Source organism: Trichomonas vaginalis, chromosome IV (genome assembly GCF_026262505.1).
Source record: "Trichomonas vaginalis G3 chromosome IV, whole genome shotgun sequence".
Lineage (NCBI taxonomy): Eukaryota > Parabasalia > Trichomonadida > Trichomonadidae > Trichomonas > Trichomonas vaginalis.
Genome location: NC_067206.1, coordinates 12,590,900 through 12,605,114, shown reverse-complemented (window position 1 = coordinate 12,605,114; position 14,215 = coordinate 12,590,900). Strand labels below are relative to the sequence as shown.

At 29.5% G+C, this 14,215-nt stretch overlaps 9 protein-coding genes across 9 annotated transcripts, besides 6 other annotated features; 5 read left to right on the top strand and 4 right to left on the bottom strand.

Moving 5' to 3' along the window:
- Positions 1 to 1,176: part of a mobile genetic element that runs on past the window's edge.
- On the bottom strand, positions 4 to 689 carry TVAGG3_0078900 (uncharacterized protein; the record flags this gene model as incomplete). Its single annotated transcript, XM_001328868.2, has 1 exon — positions 4 to 689. A coding segment is annotated over one exon (686 nt), but the record flags the coding sequence as incomplete, so codon positions are not given.
- Positions 1,142 to 1,176: a terminal%2Cinverted (terminal inverted repeat of Kolobok-1_TV transposon ID:TVAGG3_0013400).
- Positions 1,177 to 2,876: a mobile genetic element.
- A 105-nt stretch (positions 2,877 to 2,981) lies between these two features.
- TVAGG3_0078870 (uncharacterized protein) lies at positions 2,982 to 3,548 on the top strand (the record flags this gene model as incomplete). Its single annotated transcript, XM_001328867.1, has 1 exon — positions 2,991 to 3,287. The coding sequence occupies one exon, from the start codon at positions 2,991 to 2,993 to the stop codon at positions 3,285 to 3,287; it is 297 nt and encodes a 98-aa protein (XP_001328902.1).
- A 158-nt stretch (positions 3,549 to 3,706) lies between these two features.
- TVAGG3_0078860 (snRNA stem-loop binding) lies at positions 3,707 to 4,434 on the top strand (the record flags this gene model as incomplete). The annotated part of the gene is made up of 1 exon (XM_001328866.2): positions 3,718 to 4,434. One exon carries the CDS (start codon positions 3,718 to 3,720, stop codon positions 4,432 to 4,434), a length of 717 nt encoding a protein of 238 aa, XP_001328901.1.
- A 733-nt stretch (positions 4,435 to 5,167) lies between these two features.
- On the top strand, positions 5,168 to 5,732 carry TVAGG3_0078850 (uncharacterized protein; the record flags this gene model as incomplete). The annotated part of the gene is made up of 1 exon (XM_001328865.2): positions 5,168 to 5,713. One exon carries the CDS (start codon positions 5,168 to 5,170, stop codon positions 5,711 to 5,713), a length of 546 nt encoding a protein of 181 aa, XP_001328900.1.
- A 2-nt stretch (positions 5,733 to 5,734) lies between these two features.
- Positions 5,735 to 6,602, bottom strand: TVAGG3_0078840 (phosphoglycolate phosphatase protein; the record flags this gene model as incomplete). Its single annotated transcript, XM_001328864.1, has 1 exon — positions 5,785 to 6,597. One exon carries the CDS (start codon positions 6,595 to 6,597, stop codon positions 5,785 to 5,787), a length of 813 nt encoding a protein of 270 aa, XP_001328899.1.
- Positions 6,603 to 6,854: 252 nt separating this feature from the next.
- On the bottom strand, positions 6,855 to 7,939 carry TVAGG3_0078830 (ubiquitin protein ligase binding; the record flags this gene model as incomplete). The annotated part of the gene is made up of 1 exon (XM_001328863.2): positions 6,888 to 7,922. One exon carries the CDS (start codon positions 7,920 to 7,922, stop codon positions 6,888 to 6,890), a length of 1,035 nt encoding a protein of 344 aa, XP_001328898.1.
- Positions 7,940 to 9,009: 1,070 nt separating this feature from the next.
- On the top strand, positions 9,010 to 9,675 carry TVAGG3_0078820 (uncharacterized protein; the record flags this gene model as incomplete). Its single annotated transcript, XM_001328862.1, has 1 exon — positions 9,010 to 9,675. The coding sequence occupies one exon, from the start codon at positions 9,010 to 9,012 to the stop codon at positions 9,673 to 9,675; it is 666 nt and encodes a 221-aa protein (XP_001328897.1).
- A 55-nt stretch (positions 9,676 to 9,730) lies between these two features.
- TVAGG3_0078810 (ribosome assembly) lies at positions 9,731 to 10,326 on the bottom strand (the record flags this gene model as incomplete). The annotated part of the gene is made up of 1 exon (XM_001328861.1): positions 9,773 to 10,315. One exon carries the CDS (start codon positions 10,313 to 10,315, stop codon positions 9,773 to 9,775), a length of 543 nt encoding a protein of 180 aa, XP_001328896.1.
- An 862-nt stretch (positions 10,327 to 11,188) lies between these two features.
- Positions 11,189 to 11,767, top strand: TVAGG3_0078800 (transcription-initiator DNA-binding domain ibd family; the record flags this gene model as incomplete). Its single annotated transcript, XM_001328860.1, has 1 exon — positions 11,189 to 11,767. One exon carries the CDS (start codon positions 11,189 to 11,191, stop codon positions 11,765 to 11,767), a length of 579 nt encoding a protein of 192 aa, XP_001328895.1.
- Positions 11,768 to 11,850: 83 nt separating this feature from the next.
- Positions 11,851 to 12,888: a mobile genetic element.
- Positions 12,889 to 13,464: 576 nt separating this feature from the next.
- Positions 13,465 to 13,502: a mobile genetic element.
- Positions 13,465 to 13,502: a terminal%2Cinverted (terminal inverted repeat of Banshee-A3 transposon ID:TVAGG3_0078780).
- Positions 13,503 to 14,215: the final 713 nt, after the last annotated feature.

Below are 14,215 nucleotides of genomic sequence, written 5' to 3'. Positions count from 1 at the left end.
ACATCACCATCTGAACAAAAAACTTTTATTTTTTTCCATAAATCAGATTTCAACATATCACGTAATGCATAGCTTTCCATTAATCCTGGTGAAATTTTTGGTTCAACCAAAATTTTGGGACTTTTGAATTTTATTAATTCTGGATGCCTTGAAACTATTCTAAAATCTAATATTTTGTTTGTATTTATATCTATAAGCGTAATGACGGCATGTAAAGCATCGCGCTTAGAACTCCATGCGCAATCTAATGAAACATTAAATTTGTATTCTGAATCATGTTTAAGAATTTCTTGTATATTAGCTTCACAACTTGCTGTTGCAACTTTCTCAAGATCTGGCAATATGCTCTTTAGATGCGCAAGTAATGTAGTTTCTGTTGGGCAATGAAAGTTTAGGAGTGATGTCAATTCGATGTGTTTTGAAAATCCTGCACCAGATATAAGAGAAATGTAAGTATGAAGATTCTTGACAACGTCACTATACGGAACTCCAGGCTTAAATTTGACGTTGAATATTGTTTCTTCCTTAACATTTGATTGTGAATGATCTTGTTTTGAATTAAGCTGGTTTAGATTAATGAAATGCGAAAAAGGTTTCTTATTTGAATAAACAGTTCGATGATAGACCCTTTTTTGGCAGTCATCAGCTTTATATGTTATTAATATATCTTCAATTGTGTATCCTTCCATGATTGGAATAGAATACTCCATAGGAAGAGCTAAAATCCCGCCAAATTTTACGGTTTTTTTAATACAAAAGTAATCAAAGTGAATAAAGCAAAGATATATATTGTATTTAATCAGTCAATTGATATTGGGTAGAATATATGCTCAATATTTCATTTTTCAAATTTATTATTTCAAAAAACCAATAATTGGCGACATTGTTTACTGTAATAATTGTTTTTAATGAAAACACTATATGCCTTCCTTATTTTCTTTCTTTTTTATTTTTTTGAAAAAATCAAAAAAACTCGAAATAAAATCAAAAAATTACAAAATCGATGAATTCTCAACGTAATTTAAATCTTCAAAATCGTAGAGATTGGTCATAATATAACTAAGCATTATGATATGGTAAAGTTCAAAAAATCTCTCTCTTGAACGAGATAAAAGCTTAACAGAAATAACCTTAAAAGTGCTTTTCTGAGGGTGGTCTATCGTCTATAGGGCACCCTTAAGCGTCATATGTCACTTTTTGTACTAAGGAAACATCGACTTTATGCGTTATGACTTTTCGATGAGGAAACAAGTGTTCACGTATTATAAACTTCCTTATTCCAATAAACCGACCCTAAACATAATTAATTCTAAGCATGATAATGGTCTCTTTTCTATGATAACCAAATCAATTTGGTTATCATAGTAAAGCACCAAAAACTGGAATAGGAATCGGCAATATGGAATCATGAAGCAACTCGGATAAAATAAATATGGAACATTCATACATCCATTCCCTATTTTTAACCATATTATATTTTCAAACAAAATTCTCGTACTATTTTCAATAAAATTTGCATAACCTTGTTATTACTCTTAGGCGAAAGATGATTTTAATGTTAATTTTATAGAAGAACTTTTAATGCATAATAAAATAACCATTTCCTATAAATTTAGACTTAAAACGGTGACAATAAACAAGCTTTAGTCTAGAAATTAATTTTCTACTACTATAAATGCATCTTTATCTTTAATTAGAAAAAAATTTATCAATTTTATTATCCAGATGAAAAAAGAAGTGACATATGATATTTTATCTAATTTAAAATCTTTTATTGATTGTTTTTAAAAACTTTGCATTTTGTATGAGTATTTCATGTTTAAATCAGTATAAATACGCAAAATACTTATGAAATTCCAGCTGTTATTCAGTACTATTCATTTTTCAGCAATCATTAACTGTGGAAGAGTATGGCAAACGTTCGATAATGATCATGTATACTCAGATCATCAAGAATGAATTAAAGTCAATGCAGGGAAATGGATAATCCGATTAAAAACCCCAAAAAGGAAAAAGATATTATATGAACGTCTCACAAATGGTTAGTACTAAGCTCTTTCCTGATGATTGAATATTCTTTCATATTTTTGTATATTGTAAGGGATTTTCTCCCCAAATATATAATACCTTCCTTATAAACGATCTACTTTCTTTGAATACAAGTATAATTTTACATTTTAGGAAAAAAATTTATTTTTTCAAATTTATCTTATAACAATAGAGATTTATATATGTGTGTGTCAATATAGGCTTTAGTGGTATAAAATTGGGTAGATTTTGTTTTATTTTGAGTAAAAAATTCAAAAAATACTACCTCATTTTGCGTGCAAAGGAATAGTCAGAGCTATTTAATAACATTTTACGAATGAACTATGGAATTACTATAACTTTTGAAGAAATTTCAAAGTTAATAGAAGATTGTATTTTAGAAATCAGCTAAAAGAATGATGTGCATGCATCAAGCGTTAAAGTATCCTAATCAGAATATAGTAATATACAATGATTAGCAAAGCAGATTTGAATCGGCAAGAAGAGTTGCTTAAAAAATCAGTTGAGTCTTCTCTAGTTTCCACACTGCCTATTCCTGTTTAAGTGCGGTTATTCCTATTCCAGTTTTTGGTGCTTTACTATGATAACCAAATTGATTTGGTTATCATAGAAAAGAGACCATTATCATGCTTAGAATTAATTATGTTTAGGGTCGGTTTATTGGAATAAGGAAGTTTATAATACGTGAACACTTGTTTCCTCATCGAAAAGTCATAACGCATAAAGTCGATGTTTCCTTAGTACAAAAAGTGACATATGACGCTTAACTCTTTATTCCAGATAATGACCATATTTATGGGATTAAAAAGTTTAGGAAGCTTCTCCCCTATAATTAATTTTTAGATAAAACTCAAACAAAATTTGGATCATTTGAAATTGAAATGATCGCTAATTGAATAAGTTCTGATTATTTTTAGGGAAAAAAATATTTTTTTCATTAGATGAACCAGAACTACGAGGCCTTCGTTCGATCATACGTTGAGAATGAAGAGAAGAAGGACCCGTACTTACGTAACCCATGGATATATATCTACGCTATAATTTGCATTGGTTTTGTTCTTCTCGGAATTTCTACCTTCTCTAACGTCCTACCAGCAACTGTCTGTACGGTTGTTTCGATTGTTGGAACCCTCATGTCATCATTAGTAATGGTGGTCTTCTGGGATGTATACCAAAAAGCCTTAAAGCAAAATAATGTTGATGACATTACAGATATATCAACTGAGGCTATGCCATGAAGGTTGTTAGATGTTAGCTCTATTTAGTGTTACCATCGAAAATGAGCTCTTTAGTTATCTACCGTTAATATATAATTATTTACCGGATTAACAGTTCACCATGGTTGGTTACCTTCTTAGTCACTTGGCCTAATATTGTTACATATGTTTATCCGTTTTGGGATGTTGGTTCGGCTTTATTACATATCCTATTGTTGTCCTTCAATTATAAGCCTGTATCGGCTTCATATATTTATATGTTGTTTTTGCGGTTATTTTTTACCATGTAATATAAAGTTTTGTTCTTTCTATTTTAGATAAATTTTTTGTTTTTTAGATTTTCATCAATAGATTATAAAATTCCAATAATTTATTCTGTCTGTATGATGATACTTATAAGCAAAACCTTCGAATGTTCATTTTTTCAAATTGAATTTTTCTGAAGTTTCAAATGTCAACAGAGCAAGTTTCAAATACTTTATATATTAAAAGGATCAATGATAATGTCAGCATTAATCAATTAATCTTGCACGTATTTGCCTACTTTTCACCATATGGACAAATAATTGATATATCAGCAAGCAAGGCAATTAAAAAACGCGGACAGGCATGGGTTACATATCAAAATATAGAAAGTGCAATTAATGCAAAACGGGATTTAAACGGAATTTACATATTTTCCACTCCAATTAGTATTCAATTTGCTAAAAAACGGAACATAAACACTCTAAAACTCAATGGTACATACAATTCTTATGGTAGAAGAAAGGAAATAATTCAAGATAATGAAGTACGAAAATTAACTACTGGACCAATTCCTTATCACTGGGATATTGACATGGGTGGTGATGATGAAGAGGTTACTGAAATGGTTAGACCTCTTGTTCAGAAGATTTCTCAAGAAATTGTCGAAGAAACACCAAAGGTTACACTTCAAGCACCAAACAAAATCCTTTTCATTCAAAATATTCCAGAAAATACAGACAAAGCAGTTCTTGATTTCCTATTTGGTCAGTTTCCTGGGTTTGTCGAAGTTCGTACTTTACCTGGAAAGCAGACAATCGCTTTTGTTGAATACAAGACAGAAGAGCAGTCTGCTGTGGCTATACAAGAGTTAAATGGATTTGAAATTGAAAATCATCATTTAACAATTCAATTTTCGAAATAACAAAAATAATTTACCAATTCTTTCTCCACAATCGACCATAATGATATCCCATAGAACTACAATATGGAACATTGTAATAGTTTTAATGATACCAATGAAAATTCCATTCAATCCATATTTGAATGCATATTTTTGCATGAACGCATAGTATTATACTTAACATACTAATGGAATTCTGCTGTTAATATAGTTATGCTTTTAAAACAAATCCAAAAAAAAATCTCAATGTATTGTTCAATTTAGTTGAAACATCAACTTATATATAAAGTTATACTAAACTTAAGCATTTTTATTCATATGTCACTTAGACACTATCTTGTGTATTCTTAATTAATTTCGGAATAAAAATAAATTTTTAAAATGTAGATTTTGCTCATGTCCTTCTTAAGCTTATTGGGAATATTCGTTTAAATTAATGTTATCTTATAAAATTTGAGATTTGATAATATTTTGTTTTAATTTTTCTTTTTGGACTGATTTGATATGGCATAGCTAGTTTCCAAATAACAATGGAACAAAATTTTCCATTCTCAAACAATCTTAAATGATATTAAAAATGAATTTTGATGAAAATATGACTAAAATATTAAAATAATTAAAAGCAATTTGATGATTTGATATTTTCATAAAGACTTGATAACTATTATATCGGATTTTTGCCTCTAAACATATCTCAAATATCAGCAAGAACAGAAGAAATCCAATTTTCAAAATTTTACAAAAAAATTAAAAAATGGTGGAATTATATGAAGGTACGTTTGAACTTGCAAAAGCCTGGGTTTCCTGTTTAGAAAGGATAACAACAGACTATCAGCCAATTCCACTTCATGATCTTGTAATAAAATCCTTAGAAGAAGTTGGATTTTTCAAAGGCGACGAGGATTATGATGAAATCGGATTAACATTTACTTTATTTATGGAAATCTGTCATACGTGCATGCAGGATAATTTCAAACCTGAATATAAGTTCGTTATCGTTTATATTATTTTCGATTTACTGTTTACAAACGATTGTGTTCAAGCAGAATTAAACAAAGCAATGGCTTTATTCGGAATTACTGGGAAAGAAGTCTCTTTATTCTCTGCAATTTGGCTTTTATTTAATCAGATCCCAGGAATTCATCCAGATATTTATTTCGAAAACCTTGTATCAGATCAAATACCTAAATGCATTGAAAAAGATGTTAAGGAACAGATGAAAGAAATTATTGGGCCTTTAAGGCCAGAATCAAGTGTTGCTATGTCGCGCGCTATATATGATAAATTCCTTGCCAAGTAATATAATAAAATATGTAAAGTTGTTTTAATTTCAAATTTTATTTAAAAAAAAGATAGAAAATTATATAAAAATTATAAAGTAGCCAATTTGGTTGTCAATTCTGATAAATTATCAACAGCAAGTGTTGGTTTGTTCTCTTCTTTGACAGAATCTGATTTAGATGTAACTCCTGAGTAAACTAAGACAGATTTCCATCCTAACTTATTGGCAAATGCAATATCAGTCTCTGTATTATCACCAATAACAACATATTTAGTTGTTTTGTGGTTTGGAATCAAATTAATGAAAGAATCAACGTTTGGCTTTCCAATTATAGCTGGAGCAACGTATGATGCTGTTTCTGCTGGGGCAGATAATGTAAGAGCGCCTGGAATGAAGTTCTTTCCGCCTCCTGGAAAGATTCTATCGAATCCTAAACAGAAGAACTTAGCTTTGTTCTCTAATACGTAGCGTGCAACAATAGAAGCATGTGCATAATTGTATGAAAGGTCTTCTGCAACGACAACTGCATCAACTTTGTCATTGAGTTTATAAAGTTCGGAATGAGATGAAGGAAGAGCTGTGCTCTTATCAACTTGGATGCCTGCTGCTAATACTTCAGCGCAAAGCTCATCTGTACCTAATAATAATATGTGTTTGACATTTTCATGTTTTAATGCATTAATAAGAATCTTTTCGCCGGTGATTACATTAGATTCTGGAATGTTGATTCCAGCTGATGTAAGTTTAGCCAATGTCTGTTTTGTTGTAAGACGAGTTGAATTTGAAACGAGTAATATATGCTTTTTCTCGGAAATTAAATGATCAATGAATTCTTTGGCGCCATTTATTAATTCATCACCATTGAAAATAACACCTTGTATGTCAATAATCAAGTCAGACATCAAAAATCTTGAGAGTTTACAATACCGATCAAAAATTTACAAAATTTTTGAAATTTGAAAGAGATGAAGCCAATTATTCTATAATGGTCATATACGCTTCTAAGATATGGTAATTGTTGCAGTCCCTTTCAAATGAGATCGATTTGATGAAGATTTCAAAATCAAATTGAAATCAAAGGAATGAATTGTTGAGTTATAAAATGTATATCTTAAAAAGAATGAAATCATCAGTTATTGAAGAAAAACAAAAGGTTTTTTTTTAGTAATAAATTCGATATTGAATTAAAACATTAGAATTGTAACAAATTATGCTTGGAGTAAGAGTTGAGAATTAAGAAAATCATCAATATAAAGACAATTAAGATTGGGATATCGAGGCAAGGGTAAAATGAACCTTTCTTACTGATTGTTCCCGACTTAAGGGTCTCGAAATTAATTCCGTCTGCATTTTCTTGCTTTTCCTGTGCAGGCTTTACTGGATTTGGTTGATTTTGTTCTTCTGCATGGGGTTGTGGTGCTTCTTCATTTGCGTCAGCAAGCTGTGCGAAATCTAGTTCGACTTTGCCCTCATCTTCTGGAATTTCTTCCAATTTTTGAGGTTCATTTTCCGTAATTTGATTATTTTCGAGTTTTCCTTCATCAACATTTTGTTCTTCTGTAGCGGTTTGGTCTTCGGTATTTGTTTCTTCTACATGTGGAGCTTCAACTTCCTCTTTGATTTCTGGTTGTTCTGGTTCTGTATTTACTGGTGTTTCAACTGGTTGCGCTTCTTCTTGATGAGTATTTTCATCTGTTACTTCTTGGTTTTCCGCAGGTTTCTCTTCAACTGGTTTATCAGTTGGTAAATCATCTGGATCCAAGTGAAGGCTGCATTCCTTGCACTTCCAAGAACGGCTCTCTATAGCGAGTTTCTTGCGATCAGCATCAGGAGCGTCGTAGCCGCCGATAGCACCTTCAGCTTTTGTTGGCATGAAAGCGATAACTGATGTAAGAACTGTTCTAACATCCCAACCTGGATTCCAGGATTCTGGATGGTAAGAAGTGAATGATAAGCAAAGTTTCTTGTTAGTTTCAAATCTTCCATTTGGAGTAAAGAAGTAAATATCTGGTGGAGTAATAGGATAATTATGTGGGAAAACTATTTTTCCATGGTAGATGCCTCCTTGAAATGGAGAATCAGGAGTTCCCTTAATTGTAAAATGCCAAACAAAGAGATCATCATCCGAAACTGGTCCTGCTACAAATGATGGATCTGGTTCGGATTGAAGCTTCCTCATTTCTGAGAGAAGTCTCTTGATAGTAGTGTTATTAGCATTGAAACTCATTTTATGATAAAAATTTGTTTGTTTGCATTCACTTTTCGAAAAATTTTCATTTAGCTGCTTGGACTGAGTGCAAGGAACATTCGGCACTTCCAATTCTGAATATATTTTTCATGTTTCTTTTGGATTTTTTTTTGAATTTGAATTTCAACAAGAAATTTGAATCGAAAACGATTAAAAATTATCTATCAGGCTAATTATCTAAAATAATCTTATCTCGTTATCTCGTTAAATGTACTGACCATAATCAGACTTTTTGAGCAATATAGTAGTTATTAAAATATATCTTTACATAAAATATAGCTTTGGTATGAATATGGATGAATTCGATTTGTGGAATTTGATAAATACATTGCAATTCATCTCATTTAGTTTCTCATATATATAGTAAATATGAGTAGCTATATGTAATTGTAACATATCCACTCTATGATGTAAATCGGAATCGAAATTTCATGAATAAACAAGAAAAATAAGAATTTGATGATAAAATTTATTTAACTTATAATATAAGTTATATTTGTACATTTGAAATTTTCCAAAAATATTTTATTTTCTTCTTTTTAATAATAATTCTAACAATTTTTATCTTTATTTTTTAAAATTCATAATTTTTTTGGAAAATATACATAACAAAATAATATATGATGTGGACAAATATTGACAATTTCATCAAAATTTTACCCATATTCATTCAAATTAAAAAATTTGTTTTCAAACTAGAGCATTGAAACAAATTATTCCCAGATTTTGCCTAAACTGACAGAAAAATCTCATTTTTAAAGCAAGTTTAAAGTCATATTATAATAAGCTTACATTCGATGATGATCTCACATATTTCTAACCTTATTCATCTCAAGGTGATGAGAATTCACGTATTTAGGCATAACGAAACTGATCACTCATAATTTATTCATTGATATTTGAATTCAATTTTTTCAATTTTCGTTAATGTTTCTATTTATCTCAAATACAGAAAAGGATCAACAAGCTCTCCAATATTCTCATTCATTCAAAGTGTGAATATGTCAAATTGATGCCGAATTTCGCTCATATAACTTCCTATTTCTTGTCACTTTTATTTGAAATTATGAGTTTGATATATTTTGGTGCCGGCGGATTAGCCCCAATATTGGCAACAGGAGTACCACCATTATTGAGGCTCTCTTCCTTAAAAACATGGGAAGGCGTTTATTATCCACCGCAAATTCTAATAAGTACGTCAATCTATCCGATTTTATTCATTGTAGTTGCGTTTGGCTTCTTTATTGCCAACTACAAAGGTTTAGAATTTACTTTGGGCGTCTTTGAAAGAGCCCCAATTATTCCGAAATCAATTTTCAAAAACATTCTAACAGTAATTAATATGACATCTAATTTTTCAATTCTTGCTCTCACGATATTTGATTTTCAACATTTTCAAGTACTTAATACAATTCTTTATTCTGCGTTTTTAATTTCGATGGTTATCTACTTTTTATTACTTGATTTATCAAACGACAAATGCTTCTACACACCATCTACTGCATTTTGGCTTATAGATTGCTCTCTTCTTTTCCTTGTTATCATTCATTTAATTTATTCTCACATTTCTTTTGGATGTACAGATGCTTCTATAATTAACACATCATCATGCTTCGGATACCTAGTTAATTTGTTCATTTTCGCTCGTTACTCTGCCTTATATTTGGAAATAAGGGATAGAATTATTATTTTCGAAGATTCTACAGAGCCTCCAAAGGAAGATGCCGAGTAATACTATTGTTAATTAAAAAATTATTTTGTTTTTTTGAAATTTAATAAATAAATAAACCTTTTATAAAATCATTATAAAATCAAACTCTATATATACTTTATGCAATATTAGATTCGGATCTAAGGTACTCACCAAGATCTGCTTGGCGTGCTACTACCATAATTGTTGGTGATGCCAAACGGCGTTGAACAGAATCCTGTAAAGCAACACCAAGACCAATTGGTAAGTTATTATGATTGTAAACGACAACACCAACGTTCTTTGGTGTGCCTTCAGTCATTGTTTCGATACCTTCGTTAAGAATATGCTGGCCATACAAGAAACCAAGTTCTGCGGACTGTTTGAGCCAAACTTTATACTGAGCGTAAGGAGCGATAATTGGTAATGCTGTAATCTGTAAGAAAAATCTGCCTGTTTTTGTGAATTTGCCCATGCATATGCCTGCTGAAAGGATTAATGGGAAAGAAAATGGTTTACAAAGATTGAGGAGTTCTTCTTTCATGTAATATACGCGCTTATTATGAATTGCAAAAATCCATGTGCCATCCTCACGCTCGATAAGGGCTTTGCCATTATCTCCAATGAACTTAGAAAGCTTTTCGAAGAAAATTTGGGCTTCTTTCTGTGTAAGTGGACGCATTTATATTTTTTTGTCCAAAGCCGACAAAAATTTTCTAAAGGTCACAAAGTTCTCTGAGGAAGATTTTAGCTTTTAAGTAATCCGAATATAAAGATATGACCATAAAGATTTAAATAAGCTAACTTATTTAAGGAAACAATGAAGAACAATCCTTCAATATTTACGATAAATAATCATTATGCTACACAATATATGCACTCTGTCAATGTATAACTTTTCTATACAATAAATTGTTCTAGTGTCAAGATTTCAGATTTTTTTCAAATTCAGTTTTTTATCTATTATAACTGAAAACTCCTATCGAATATATTTCGGTTTGATTATGGTACGGGCTCCATAATTCAAGCTCATATGGTTGGCATTAATAATTCTTCTCAATAATGATTTCGGTTTTGAGGTATAAACTTGTCGTTTTGTGCTCGATCAAACATTTCTATTCCAAATTCTGATGGTTAACTTTGCAGACCATTTATAAGCAGTTTCATTGAATTTAATTTTCTTCCATTTTTATAGAATCATCGAAACCAAACATAGCTGATAAATTTGAGGTCAGTACAAGTGGCCAAGATATAAAACGATTAACAAATATTCATTTATTAAGGTGAAATGACAAAACCGCCCTTTTTTAAAATCACCTAAAGATGGAAATGGCAAAATTGTCTTTAGATACATTATTAGAATAACATTCTTCAAGCCCGAAAAAGATGACCTCTCAAAATTCCCCGGGATCCATTTCAATTAAACCAAAATTTTGAACAAATTTTTAACTTATATTATTATTCATGTTTTTACAATTAAAATGCAAAAATTTTATTTTGAATACTTCTGAAAAAGAATTTTTGTAAATATCAGAGAGCAACAAGAAGAAAATTAATGCAAGTCAAGAGCATCCGAAGATATACGTCTAGGCGATCGGGTGAACATCTAACAGAAAGTGAAAAGAAAGATGATCTTCAAGGATATCTTAAACTTCAGAAGGAAACGAAATCATTATTTATTAAAGGTCGTTGTCAGAACCAAAAGGAGCTATTCATTACATTTTTGGAGAAAGTTTTTGACTATTGCTTCGTTAAAGGTTCTTTGATTCCAAGAAGATGCTTAAAATGTGGCATTATTTGGCTTCCCTGCAATTACTATGCAATATGTCCTACGACAATCTTGGAACTGTATACTAAAGGAAGAAATAACCTCAATAAGGTAATCCAAGGCCTTGACTTAGATTTATTTATGCAAAGAGGAACGAAATTCGTTCAACTTGCGGAGTTCTTTAACTATAGCTACCAAGAAGTATATTGTAAGTTCTCTATCCGCATCTGCAACAACAATGAATTGCTTGAAAAATTCCATAACAGAGCTTTTCCCATTTTCGAAGCGCCCCCAGAAGATATCATTAAAGAGTTTCAAACTTTTGATACATCATTCTGTGATATGCCTGATGAATATAAATTGTGATGCTGCATTTCTTCAATTTTGATTTTCATCTTATTAAATATTTTTTCATTTATCTTTTCTTCATTTCCTTGCTTTTTCTTTAAGGGTGCACACGAGAGGATCATGTAAACTTCAGAATTTAGAACCTTATTTTTAGGCATTATCTTGGCTACCTATTTAGGCTCGAAAAGCAAAAAATATCAAAAAATACAACTTGACTCCATTATGACCCTTTCATGGAGGTAGTTTTTATCCGCTAGTATTTTCCCTTTGAATCTCTTTACAATTCGAAATCAAATTCAAACCTCAGTAGAAGAAAGGAAGAATCGACTTACTACGGTTGTAATACGAATAAATACATATATTTAATTATTTTTATTTGCATAATAATTGTTTGAAGCTCATATTCCAACAAATTTTTAAATAAAAACATTAAAATGTTGAAAATGTTCATATATTTTAATAGGGTTTTGGCACTTTATTGAGGAATTACTACATACATAATCGAACTGAACTTGATATTTTGAAATTTAAATTATTTATCAAAATTAAAATTTAACTTGAAATTTATAATTATTTAGTCATATTTTGCATAATTCTAAGTAGATTTTGTAAAAAATCAAGAAAGAAAAATTTTAACGTGCTTTATTATTTCTTTTTTATAATAATACATATTATTATATAATTAACATATTCATAATGTTTCACCCTTTCAAAAATATAATTCTCCTCCTCTCAAATAAACGTACATACGGGTGGCCTCTTTTTTCAAAAAATTAAAATTTGAAATTTTGGGCTCAAATATTAGAGATTTTTTCAACCTTCAACGATATATGTTGTCTATATCAGACCTCCTTTCTTTTTGATACTTAACATTGTTCCTAAATCTTAGCCGTTAAGGCTGTTCTGAAAATATTTTTTTTTCGAAAAAATTCGAAAAAAATTCTTAAAATTCAAAAATCCCTTAATTCCTGAGGATTTTGGAAAAAAGTTTTTACATGAACATGTGTATATTATATGAAGTATATTGATAAGGTAAAAATCAAATTTTATTGCATATTCATCGAGAAAATAAACTAACGAATCCCTCAAAATTGAGAGGGGAATCCTCCTCTCAAATAAACGTACATACGGGTGCACCCTTAAATTATAACAATTATTTTTGGTTTTATATTTTTTTGGATCAAATCCATTTTAATAGAATTTATATACTATTCATCTATTAGTAAACACTACCGTATATTATTTTTTAAGCTATCTTATTTTTTGAACTTTTAATCAAATCTTTGGTCGCAAGAAGAATTGCATGATAAATAAAAACATTTAATCAAAGTCAATTTTATTTTTCATATTCAAATGGACTGAGTGTTAACATTTAACATTTTTTGCTAATTGTCGTCAAAAATTAGGCGTAAAGCAAAAATTGATATTTCATATGGTTTTATGATAGATAAGCATTATATTCCCACTCATTATATTCGTAAATTTTGAGGTTTATCCTTCGCTTTTAAGATCATTGAATTTGATTTTTATATAAAATAGTTATATATTAGAATATAATATGAGTTTATGTGATATTATTTTTCAGAAGATTTTGTGTTCTTCTTCAAAATTTTATTTTTTTATTAAAAAGAATCTTTACAAAATATACATTTACTTTAATTAATATTTAAAAACGTGCTCTATCAAAAGTTCCAAAAATTCAATATTTTAGCTCTTCTGAGGTGTCACTTTTAATGAATTTCTGTTTACAACAAATGAGATTTGTAACAATTAAAATAGATGGAATATATGATTTGTAATAATATTTTCCGATTTTATGTGGGAAATAATGAATTGAATTAAAAATAATTTATTTTTAAATTTCTATATTGGGACCACAGAGAAAAAATTCGCATTTCAATCGAAAATACTCGAAATTTTCTATACCTTTAATGAGTCATACATGAAATGTAAGGAATGTATTTGTTGAAATAAGAGCATAATATATGGGTTACAATTATTTAATTATCTGAAATCTATTATCGGTTTTTTTCACAAATCAGTCTTTTTATCTCAAATAAACTTCAGAATTGATTATCTCAAAAAATTATTGGCTTATTTGGATTGTTAGTATTATCACATTATTTTTAAATTGGTTCGAATATAAATTTTCTCAATATTAAAATTTATAGAAATATGGATCTATTTGCAAATATGAATATGAGTTAAGCAAAAATTTATTTCAAAGGTTGATGACATACGTTGCGTAAAAAGATTTCAATTCCAGTCAACTTTTGAAAAGTAGAAATTTTGTAAAATGCAAAATGTTAATGCTTGATTGTACTACTGAGAAATTAAATTGTAATTATTAAAATCGATAATTTGAATATATCTCTTATTTTATAAACACTTGTTAAACTGTTTATTTATCTGATTTCCATTACATGAATTAAAATTTAATTCAATTCTTTCCTTTCACAAAAAATC